This window comes from Macrotis lagotis, chromosome 8 (assembly GCF_037893015.1).
Source record: "Macrotis lagotis isolate mMagLag1 chromosome 8, bilby.v1.9.chrom.fasta, whole genome shotgun sequence".
Lineage (NCBI taxonomy): Eukaryota > Metazoa > Chordata > Mammalia > Peramelemorphia > Peramelidae > Macrotis > Macrotis lagotis.
Window position 1 is genome coordinate 51,518,674 of NC_133665.1, and position 12,616 is coordinate 51,531,289.

The 12,616-nt window shown below is 39.7% G+C and overlaps 1 protein-coding gene across 2 annotated transcripts in view; it reads right to left on the reverse strand.

Moving 5' to 3' along the window:
• The window catches only part of PDPK1 (3-phosphoinositide dependent protein kinase 1), a 99,403-nt gene extending 88,120 nt beyond the window's left edge, over positions 1-11,283 (reverse strand). Inside the window, exon 1 of one of the 2 annotated variants that reach the window (XM_074196955.1) lies at positions 11,201-11,283. In XM_074196955.1, the coding sequence (XP_074053056.1) occupies positions 11,201-11,224 (24 nt within the window). In that variant the 5' untranslated portion in view covers positions 11,225-11,283. Of the gene's footprint in view, positions 1-1,330; positions 7,288-11,200 lie in introns of those variants that run through there. The other variant, XM_074196954.1, reaches the window with a different exon arrangement.
• Between the last annotated feature and the right edge of the window lie 1,333 nt (positions 11,284-12,616).

Sequence of the window (12,616 nt, forward strand, 5' to 3'; positions counted from 1 at the left end):
AAAACAAAACAAAAAACCCATAACATAATAATCTCTTAGCTGTGTGACCTTGGACAAGTTAATTTAACATTACTGCCCTGCCAAAAAAGAAAAAAAAAAGAATTATTGGACTAGCTAAAAATCATGATCAAATCATCTAAATATCCTATTTCAAAAAATTAACAAGGAAATCTGCCTTGATTTCCCAGGACCAGCAAGTAAAAGAGAAACTGAATAAATCTACCAATCATCCAAAATGAAAATTCCCAGGAATATTTTAGCCAAATTCCAGAGCTCCCAAGTCAATGAGAAAATATTAAAAACTGCCAGAAGATACAATTATAATATGATAGTAACATAGTTGGGATAAGATTTAGCAACTTCTACTTCAAAGAATCAGACAGCCTGGAATATTATATACTAGGAGGCAAAGGAGCTAAGAGTATAACCAAGTATAACCAGCAAAACCAAGTACAATTCTTCAGGTTAGAAAAAAATGGACATTTAATAAAGTAGAAGATTTTGAAACATTCCTAATGAAAAGACCAGAGCTGAAGAGAAAACTTTACTTTCAAATACAAGACTCAAAAGAAGGCAAAAAACATTCACAGCAAAGAGATAACTTAAGGGATTCAAAACAATCCTACCAGAAAAGAGAATACGTGTAAACTCCTAAGAACTTTCTCATTAAAGCAGCTTAGAATAAGGAAAAATAAACCTAGGGCACAGTTGTGAGTTGAATATGGTGAAATGATTATCTAAGGTGTGAGAAAGAGGAATGCACTGAAAGAAGAGAGGGAAGAGGAAGAATGGGGTAAATTAGAATATATAAAAAGAGGCACAAAAGAGCTTTTAATAGTAGAAGGAAAAATAAGAAGTGGGGGGAAGCACATAAACCTCTCATTAGAATAAGTTCAAAAAGGGATAGGAGTCTATCTTACCCTACAGAAAAGTAGGAGGGGAAGGAGATAAGAGAAGGGGGGTGGGAGGGTAATAGAAGAAAGGACAGATTGGGAGAAAGTGATAGAAGTAAGATACTTTTGAGATGGACAAGGTAAAGAAAAGGGGATAAAATAGGATGGAGGGAAATAGTCAATAATCATAACTGTGTGGGGCAGCTAGGTGGCGCAGTGAACAAAGCACCGGCCCTGGAGTCAGGAGTACCTGGGTTCAAATCCAGCCTCAGACATTTAATAATTAATTACCTAGCTGTGTGGCCTTGGGCAAGCCTCTTAACTCCATAGCCTTGCAAAAAAAAAAACAAACTAAAAAAAATATAAAAAATAATCATAACTGTGAAAAAAATTTTATAGCAAGTTATCTCTGATAAAGGCTCTTCCATAATACTCACCAGTTCAACAATGTCCTTCTTAAAGTGTGGCATCCAAAAATTGAACACATTAGTCCAGATATGGTCTGAGCAGGTCAAAGTACAGATGAACTTCCTTAGTGCTAGAAGCTATATCATGAACTTTCTAGTTGTCACATTACACTGAGCTTTTAGTCCAAAAAAGTTCCAGATATTTTCCAAATTGCTGTCTGACCATGCCTCATACACCTTGTAAAACTTGAATATCCAAACCCAAAATTAAGACTTGATATTCAGTATATTCAAACCAATTATTATAATCAAATCACTACTCTGACCTGGTCCAGATCTTTTTGGATCCTGCCTCTGTCATACCTCCCAATTAATTTGATAAATATGCTATCTATGCTTTAGCCAAATCAATAATAAAAATGTTAAACAGCACAGACCAGGGCAGCTAGGTGGTATAGTGGATAAAGCACCGGCCCTGGAATCAGGAGTACCTGGGTTCAAATCCGACCTCAGACACTTAATAATTACCTAGCTGTGTGGCCTTAGGCAAGCCACTTAACCTTGTTTGCCTTGCAAAAACCTAAAATATAAATAAATAAATGGATGAATGAAGGAATAAATAGAAATAAAAAATAAAATAAAACAGCACAGACCAAGCCCAGATCCCTGGACCACTCCCCTGGAAACCTCCTGTTAAGATAACAAAGAACCATTAACAACTATATTTTGAGTCGTCATTTGCTCACTTTAAAATCCATCTAAATGCAATATCACTTAATCTACATCCCTCATTTTTTCATAAGCATATCACAAGATACTTTATCCAAATGTTTTACTAAAATCTTGGAAAACTGTTTGTAAAGCAATCTCCTAGTTTACCTTCTAAAGCTACTCAATTTGAAGCTCTTCCTGGAAAGAGAAAACTGTATGCTCTCAGGAGCAAGCAGCTGCTTGTCTTACAAGGAACATAGTTAGAACCATAGAAGCTACCATGGGAAGGATCATCCTTTTAAGATTCTAAGGAAGAAGCATAAAACAGTGGTGATCCGTGATTCTTTCATCAAGGGAACCAAAGCATCTCCTTGCCATTCTCACAACTGTTGTTTTTGAGGCATATATCCAACACATAATAGATACCTGAGCAAAATGAATGACTATTATCCAATTCTGGTTATTTACCAGGCACAAATGATATTCCCCCCCCAAAAAAAAAAACCTCTAGAGTACTACCAAAGAATAAGAAGTCTGATATAGAGAATTTAGGACCCTGAACCCACATATTGGGAACAACAATGCTTCCAACTGAGTACCCAGTACCTCATCCATCATCCTTCGAAGATTCTTAGTGGAGATGAAATGTGGCAAGTTCTACAAGGACTACAGCCACAGCTACTAAAGATTGAAAAAAAAGAAAGTTTTTGCCTCCAAAGTCGACTGTCAAATTATTCAACATCAGAAACTGATATAATTTTATCAATAGAAATGACATTAGAGCATTACCATCTGTTTTGCCATTAGCACCCTAAGGACAATGAAAATTGATTTGCAGCTAAAACTTTCCATATGTGCTCTTCCCCAACAAAATGTGAATCTCTTTAGAGCAAGGACTGTCTTCCTTTTCTATTTACAGTTCTAATGCTTAGTGCAATGCTTTATATACAGGAAGTGCTTAAGACATTTATTTTTGGGGCAGCTAGGTAGCACAGTGGATAAAGCACCAGCCCTGGAGTCAGGAGTACCTGGGTTCAAATCCGGTCTCAGACACTTAATAATTACCTAGCTTGTGTGACCTTGGGCAAGCCACTTAACTCCATTTGCCTTGCAAAAACCTAAAAAAAAAATTATTTTTTTCTTCATTCCTGTCTTGAACAAGAAGCTGAAGAATGTAGAGAAACTGATTTTGTTTTACTTACTGCTACCTTCTGAAGTCAAGTGATTCAGAAGAAAAATTATTTGGGATGAAAAAAGAGACTAAGAAGGTAGTATCTTACGAATGGGATTTGGATTTTAAGATAACAAGCACTGTCAGGTAGCAGGGAACCTGATAAAAATGTATTTTCTTCAGGTCTTAAAAACCTAATCCAAAAGAATTTACACTTATTAGCTCTGGGACCCTAGGCAAGTCTTTTAGTCTTTAGTCTCAGTTTCGTCATCTGTATAAAAAAATACCAAGCACATCATCAAGTTCAACTAATAATAGTATTATATGGCTATTATTTTTCCAATATTAAAATATTATCTCTGTAGAGGAATAATTTATCATGTCCAAATTATATGAGTAACATCAGTTAGAGGGTCAACATACTGAGTTAATCTACGTGTGTGTGTACAAACTGCAGCTAAACAATGAGTTGTAACAAGAATTAAATAGAAGATCAAGTACTCTTAATGAGCCAATGAACATTACTCTTAATTATCCAAAGCTGCTCAATGCTCCATATAGTTAACATCATACTCTTAATTATCTAAAGCTGCTCAATGCTCCATATAGTTAACATCGTCATTCCCATTAGGAAGAAACTTTTTTAGAAAAAGAATAAGGGCTTTTAGAAGATATGAGAAGGCAGGAAGCTTAAGACAGTAAAAAAAAAAAGGGGGGGGGGGGAATGTGACCCTGAGGTAGTGAGGAACAATACACTTAGGGGAAAAGGTTGCTGTAATGAATAGAAATTCAACCTAAAAGCAGGAACCTGACAGTCAAATCAAAAAGAATCTTGATGCTTCAGCAACCAGGAAAGTTTTGAAAGCAAGCGATAAAGAGAATTAATTTGTTAGTATTTATAGAGCACTTTGAAGTTTACAGTTATGTACAGCCTACCTAATCCATCCTAACAATAATCCTGGGAGGCAGGTACTCTTCCCATTTTACAAAGGACAGAGAGAGAGGTTAAGTGACTAGGTAAATGCCAAATAGTCATAAGGGTCTGAGGAAGATTCAAACTCAGGTGTTTCTGATCCAAGTTCAACACTAACCACTGCCCTATTTAACTATACATGCACTAACCCAAATAACCAAGATGTAAGTAGAGAAAAAAATGGAGGCTACTATAAAAGTCTACTTAACATATTAAAACAGGTGAAATGACCAACATGGGAAACTGTTTTGCTTAATGATGCATATTTGTTAAAAGGGTCTTGTTTTTCTTTTTTTCCAATGGGGGAAGAGAAAAATGATCTAAGCAATGAATCCTAGTTCTGCTGTTTTACCCCCTACATTCCCTTGGGCAAGTCATCTCTCTTTTAGTCTCAGTTCCCTTATCTGTAAAATGTGAAGGTTCAACAAGGGGACCTCTAATTTCCTTTCCAGCTTTAAATCAACACTATAACCTCCAATACCAATAATCCACAGATTGTTGACAACAAAAAACTATCAGTGGAAAGGAATGAAAGGAAATATTTATCATATGTGAATAACCCTAGTTTATTATTATGGGTTTTTATAATCACACTTTACAGTGTGGGGAAAAAAATCAGTTAAATTAGTTAGTGAAACTAAGGCAAGCAAAAGTTAAAAAAAAAAGTTAATTAACTTGCCCAAGGACACAGCTAACTAAAAGGTTAAGGACAGATTTGAATTTAACTCCTGATCTAGTAATCTATTCACTAAGCCACCTAGCTTTAAGAATCTTCTGTTTTAGAGGTATCCTTAATCTCCCTTCCTCACGAAGATCACATTAAATTCAGTCCTGGAAATGAAGAAATGAATTTAAAAATTAATTCTGGGTTTCCATTACATGCTGAAGTATTGAATGAATATTTCAAGCAGGCTAAAAATTTCCATCTGAATCAATTTTCACTGAGATTGATAATGATTTACTTCATAAACAGTACTTACAATACTTTTTTCCCCCTCTCTATATTTAAAGCAAGATTATCATTCCTAGATTCTATTTTTTGAATAAAGGACTTGATATCTATAAAAGAAGTCCTTCTATATAAAAGTTTTCCATAAAATTTTATATATGTGTGTATATATATAATATATAAAATGATATATAATATCTTAAAAGTTTAAGGTTAAGAGGAAAACTACTTATAATTTTGAAGTCCAAGGATTTACAATTTCACTGGGGATACAGATAGCAAATCCTCTATACTTTACTAGACTGTCTGCATGAGTTAGAATAAATTCATTATACAGTCATCAACCTTCTGGTGATAATGTTCTCCAGTTAGCAAAATTAGTCCTAAGACAACAACAACAACAGACTATCTATTACTGGATCTATACTTGAAGCTTTTCCAGTCTAGTAGAACTTTCTAGAACTCATGATAGCTTTTGAAAACTCCACACCATCATAATGAAACATCACTGGATTGACCTAATTTCAGAAAACAACCACAAGAGCAATAATAGTGGCAAGCATAAGAAAAGTAAACAATAAAAAAAAAAATCTTTTACTGGATTGGAGGGAGGAGAAATGGGGAATAAATAAACCTAAATAGAACTTTCTCCATAATTTATTTGATTTTAGGGGCGGCTAGGTGGAGCAGTGGATAAAGCACCAGCCCTGGAGTCAGGAGTACCTGGGTTCAAACCCATTTGCCTTACAAAAATCTAAAAAAAAGAATGTTATGACATAATTTATTTGATTTTATAATCAGACTTTTCCCCAAGACTAGCTGAGGCACAAATTCCTATTCTGCAACTTTCTTGCAGTGCAATTTGCGGCAAGTAAGTCACAACCTTAAAGCAAAGATTCCTCAAGTCAAAGGACCCAATCTTAGAATGTTTTTTTAAAAAAAATAAAATAGGATTACAAAGGAAATCAATTAAATGAAAACAATATTGCAATTTTTTTCAAATAAAACAAGCTCATGGATTCCAGGTTTTGAACTCCTGCCTTAGAGGCAATAATAACACTATCACTAATAACATTAAATAAAGTTAAAGAGACTCTGGTTGACATCCCAGCTCTGCCATCTACCCAACAAATAAACAAACATGGTACTCTGCAACCTGAGATTATGTTTCCTGAGCTATAAAATAGGACCTATTAATACTTCTACTACCTACCTTATAGGGGTAATGGGATGATCAAATATGAACATATGTAAAACACCTTATAAACATTTATTAACTCTAAATGGACTTCTATGATCCCTTTCCAATTCGAAAAACCTATAACATCTACAGGCTATCAACCATCAACATTTATTAAGCACCTACTCTGTGCCAGGCATTGTGCTAAACCCAGGGGTATACAAAAAAAAGGCAAAACAGTTCCACACCTCAGGGTGGGGCTTTGAATGGCAAAAGGTAGAATTTAGTAGAAAACTAAAATTTTATTATATCCTTTATAATGTATAACTCCTTGATCAGAATTATATCATTATTTTTCAAATATGATTTAAAAAGTTTAGTGTCATGCTGAACAAGAAAGGATCCAAGACAGCTAAAAACACATACCTTTCTTGATGACATAGTAAATGTCCCAAAATCACACACAGCACACTAGCTACTTCCTCAAAGTTAATTGCCCTTTGAACATACCTTCAAAACAACAGTTATAAGCATTGAGGTCACCACCTGTTATCAGAGAAACAAATCATATTTGTTTGAACCCTTACACCTGCTAAGGAAAACATTTCCTTGGTAAGTGTTACAGTTCAAGGAATATTTTGACCCATCATAGAGATAAAATAGAACATGTGTGGTTGGAGTTGGTTTGTCCTAAAGATACAGCTTCTTCCTGAATATTAGGAAATGAGGAAAAAAATCAATCCATTAAGTAGGCACAATTGCTTAGTATAGAAGATTAAAGCATCAGATTTGTGATAGAGAGAACCTGAGTTCAAATCCTCACTAGTTGATTAGCCTTGAACAAGTCATTTTCCCCTCCCTCTTTAACCCTAGTTTCATTATCTGTAAATAAAGTTAATACTTAAATTATCTATGTAAGGGATGACTCTCTAGTAGGCATAAAACAGGACGATTTACTGGGAAATGATCTAAAAATAAGATACAGGAATCCTGTGAGGAGTAAAAGAAATAAGTATATATATATATATATATATATATATATATATATATATATATATGTTTCATCTATCTCAAAGTGCTTCATAAAAACAAGTTATTAGTAATAATAAACACAAAGCTTAAAAGAGGCTGAGGGAAAAATGATTCATTTGAATTAGACTTATCTAAATTTCTCAAAACTTCTCTCTACTATATTCTATACTATTCCCCCCTTATAATAGAATGACTGAGAGAAATACTCAGTATCTTTTTCTTCTCTCAGTTCTATTCCTAGGAAAACCGAAAAGCCAATACATCCCAGGACAGTGGTTCTCCTACTTATAAGAGGAAGAACACAGGTCAAAGAATTAATGAAGTCGCTTCTTCCTCTCTCTCTTTCTAGTCCCTCTTCATCCACAGAATTCTTACACTACATAGATCCCATATAGAACAACTCTTAGGGTCATACATATAACTTACAATACAAGACAATAACAAAGGCTCTTCAAGAGCCAAAACACAAACTGTTCCAAGGAGCACAAAATAAATTATCAAAAAGGAAAAAGAGATCTTAGAAAGACAGTATCCCCATTTTACATATACAGAAAACTCAGACTCCAAAAAGGTCTATTTCACCCAAGTTTATACAGCTGGTAAAATAGTCAAAAGAAGGCTAGACTCCACCCAGGTCTCCTTCCTCCCTGGTATAGTCTTCTTGAGGATTCATCTTGCTACTTGACCTCCAAAACTCCCCCCACATTAGCCACACTGGTTCCATTCTGGGCTTCATCCTCATAAGACTCATCAGCTGCTTAAGTCTCACCATTCTTCTTTCCCATTTCATCTACTTGATAACTTAGCATGAAAAACTAAAAAGTCTTAGTAATAAATATTTGGAATCCTGGGTTTAGTTCAAGTCTGCCACCAATTTAATGTGCGATTCTGAACAAGACACCATCCCTTCCTTGAGCCCCAGAAGAAGATAAAAAGGCTAAGTACAGGAGTAAGTAGATTGATGAACTTCTGCCTATATCTTATTATAAAAATCTCCCTCCAAATCAACAGTACCCTTATAAATTTAATGGAATAAAACCATATAACTGTTTCTGATGATAACAATAATACCACTTCCTAGCATCTCTAATTTAAATCTTAGCACAAAGGATATTTTTTGTCCTCAATGAGAAGCAAAATATCCCCTCCCCCCCCACACACACACCTTTCAGGATATTATTTCTTAAATAAGATGCATACAATAACCTTGGTTCCAATAAGCTGTTTTCTAGAAGCACAAGACTGAAACTGACTTCTAAGGTCACAAAGTTCAGCCATCTGCCCAAATAAACAAATGTGCTGGGTCTCCTATTAAAATTTCATTCCTTCCCCACCAAGTCTATCCTCTTGAAAGTTAACATCACTGGCACTGAACAAGTCTTTAAGTAAATTGCCCTACTGAGTATTAAGCAGACCAAAAAATATACTACTATCCACCAAATTCACTATATCTAATTTTACTTTTATTTTTCCTATCTTTGGTCACTCTTGGTTTTTTTTTTTGCATTTATACTCAAAAGGACATCTAGATTTGTCCACATTATACCACCTTGCATTGATAGAGCTTTTAAAACCTTTTAAAGCACTTTTGAATGCAATTCTTGATTTTAATTCACTGAAAAAATGTTTAATTTCCTTAAATTTGCTTTCAAGTGAAACTGAGCATTTTAATAAAATTGTAAAAAAAATTTATAATAAAACTTTATACATAAAATATAAGTTCATTTATGTAGTGCTTAACTGTCTTCAGTCTTTTCCTACTAGAATGAAAGCTCTGTGTGGACAGACATATTTTAATTAATCAATAATTTAGGTAATGTTCTTCATTGATTAATAAACATTTCATGAGTTATCTGAACCCCCTTGAGGGAAGTAGCACAAATATTACTCCTTATAGCTAGAGAAACCAAGTGGATAGAAGGAAACTCAAACCTATGTCTTCTGAATTAAAGATCAATGCTCCTTCCACTACCTTGTTTCCCTAAACTGTCACTGTTTATTCTGAAAACAATGTATTCTGATTACAATATTGCCACTTGCGTTTGGGAAAATTTACAAAGGGAAACATTTAACTAACTCCCAGTATGTTCACTTCCTTTTCTCTCTCAATGGAGACTTTTGCCCTCTATTTTATAATTTGCTTAAGATTTTTTGATTCCTATTTCTGCAATATCAGAATATCAGATTACATCTCATAGAATTAGGAACACTGTGAGAAGGAATTCATTTTCCCCTATACAAACAATATTCCCTTTTCCCAGTTGCTGGAGTATCACACTGTGTGAAAGTTCAGTGTGCATACTGCTATCATCTACTCCTTTTCTGATTAACTGCTCACTAAAAAGTCAATTTTGTACTTCTACATATTATTGCTAGCATACCACTATATAAATTCTGAATATCCAACTTCATCTCTTTTTCCTTTCACTTTTTCTCAAATTTCCTCATTCTTTTAGGAGTCTAGAAACAAATCAAAAATCTCCAAAAATTTTTAATCTTAGGGGGGAAATCCACCTCAAACACTCAAGAGATTTTCATATTCTGACACACTACACAGGATTGGGGGAAGGAATTAACTCAAAACAGATTTTGCAACCTGTCTAAAAATTATTACATCACCCATTTCACAATAACATCCAATTGAGCTTAAATCCTTAGACCTAAGAATATAGTCTGATAATTTAAAATAAGCATCAAACATTGGAAATGCAAATATTGAGAACTAACTTTTAATTGAGGAGAGCCAGGGAAAAATCCAAATTGTTAGATTTTCTTACGCTTTAAAAAAAAATTGCTGGTATTTCTTCTTACCTGTCACCTCGTTTTCCCTTCTCATGACTTCTCTAAAGTTACTTTGGTCCCCCTGCCAAAACTCAACTGAGTCACTACACATGGTTTCCCACAATACCCATCAGCATCCCCAGGGGGACCAGTCAACAAGATGGAAAGAGTATTTCAATCTTCTGTTGTAATGGGAGACGCTATGGAAAGAACTTCCCAACCTCTATCCTAATCAGAAACTGAAGATCAGCATCAAGTTTGTAAACTTTCCCCCTCTCAAAAATAAAAAAGAAACCGCAGGCTACTTAACCTCTGCACAGCTTTAGAAGCCACGAGGAAAAAAAAATGCGGGGAAAATAATTCAAGGTGAAAAATGATCAGAGGACTTTCCGCCAAAGTGGAGAATTTGCAATTTCAGAAAGAAGCAAATAACTACACTTCCAAAGCACCTGACAATCCAAATCAATTCTATTTGGAGCGGTATCTAAAGCGCTCAACCTGTCTCCCCCATCACTCCTGGCATCTGTCAAACCGATCGGGCCGCCCGGGTCTGCCGCTGGGAAGGCCTGTTTTCCTCGGATGTCAGCCCCTTCCCAGGGCAGTCCCTCGAGTCCACAGGAGTACTAGTATTCGCAGCCCGCTCGCTCACGCGCGCTGTCCAGCCCGGGGAGGCTTCTCTCCGGGTGTCTGTCAAGGGGCGCCCACCTGCCCCTGGCCCGAGCCACAGGGTCCCCCACGGCGGCCGCCCCGGGCTCGGGGGCATCGGCCCACACATGGAGCCGCAGGGCCGAGTGTGGCACAGCCTGCTGACAGATGCCCAGCCGGATCCGGCCCCCACAGCCGGGGGGTGTATCACGGGGGTCGGGGGCCGCCCCTCCGACACCCCAACACACGCCCGCACACAGCCGCACGAGGCGGGCGCCGGGCTCCCCGCCCGCCCTCACCTGTCAGGCCCCCCGGCCCCGGCCCGGCCGCCCGCTAGGGCCCTGCCCCGGGAAGCCGCACAGGGGGCAGAAGGGGCCCCCCACCCCCCCGGGGGAGCGGGCCGGGTCTCCCGCCCACTCGAGCCCCTCATCCGGGCCCTCCCCGCCCCCGGTACTCACGATCTGGCTCGTGGTTCTGGCCATGAGCCCCGGCTCGGGCTCGGGCTCGGGCTCCGGCGCCTCCCCCCTCCCCCCCGCGCGCGCGCAGCTCGCGGCCTCAGAGTCTTCCTCCCCGCGGTGGAGCCACAGCAATGGCCGCCCTCATCCTGCGGGCGCCCGCACCGCCAACCCCCGCCCCCCCGCGACACACACACACATGCACACACGCGTGCGCACGCACGCACACATACACTCTCTCGGCCCCCCTTTCTCTCCCTCGCTGTCTCGCTCTTTCTCTCTCTCTCTCCCTGTCACCACCCCCCCCACCGTTCCCGCCCACTCCGCCGACGCCGCCGCCACCCGTCGGGAGGGAGGGACTTCCGGCGTCGGGAAGCCGACGCGCGCCGACTATTGGCTGCGCCTCCTGTCGCTCGCCCCGAGACCCGGGCTGATCCCCTTCCGCGGCAGGCTGCCCTCCCCCCAGCCCCGCCCGCCGGAGCTGCATTTCCGGGTGTGGCGGGCTGGTGCCGCGCTGCCCTCGGCCGGCCGAGTGCCCGGGCCTCGGACTCCTCCCCCCGGCTCACCTGGGCCCAGGCCGCCCTCCCGCCCAGCCGGAGAAGGAAGCCAGCGGCTCCTGTTCAGACTCCCGCGCTGGCCCCGGGCCTCCGGGGCCCCGGCTGCCGGGCCCGGGGCTCCGCCTCGCCCTTCACCCTGCGCCACCGGCTTGGAATCCTGCCCGCCGCTGGGGCCCGCGCTGGGCCTGGCTCCCCGCCCGGGCGTCTTGGTTTGAACCACCGGCTCCGGGCCGGCCGCAGGGGCAAGCCCGGAGCTGATCTGCCCCGCTGCTCCCGGAGCGGCTCCGGGGCCGGCCACACGGTCACAAGGCCCCGCTGCCCCCGGCTTCGCCCCCTCCACCGGCCGGCGTGCCAGCCCCGCAGTCGCCAACGAATGCACCCCGCTTTCTACCGCCTTTACTTTGAAGGAAGACAAGAAGTGGGAGCAGACAGATTTGGGGGGCACTGAATTTTACATTTTCCCCCCTTAATATTTATAAACCGGAAGAAAAAAATTACAAGTTGAATTAGTGTTATTGACTCCTCAATTGATTTCCCAACCTCTTGATCCATCTGGTGTTTTGGTTTGGTTTGATGGGTTTGTGGTTTTGGTGGAGGAGAAAGGAAGCGAACAACAGGTGGAGACATTTTGGCACTAGGAAAGAGAAAAGGCAAATATTCAAAGAATTTTAAGAATTCTCTTTGTTTGCTAGCCATCTCGCTAAACTTGTTGCCACTGCAAATATTCCTCATTTCCCCCCCACACACAAACTTTAAAACTGTAAAGCACTGTTTATGTGGAAAATATTTGTATTAAATGCCGAGATTTATCATTGGAAGGAATGCTAGAGTTTATTCAGTTCACACATTTTATGGATGGGGA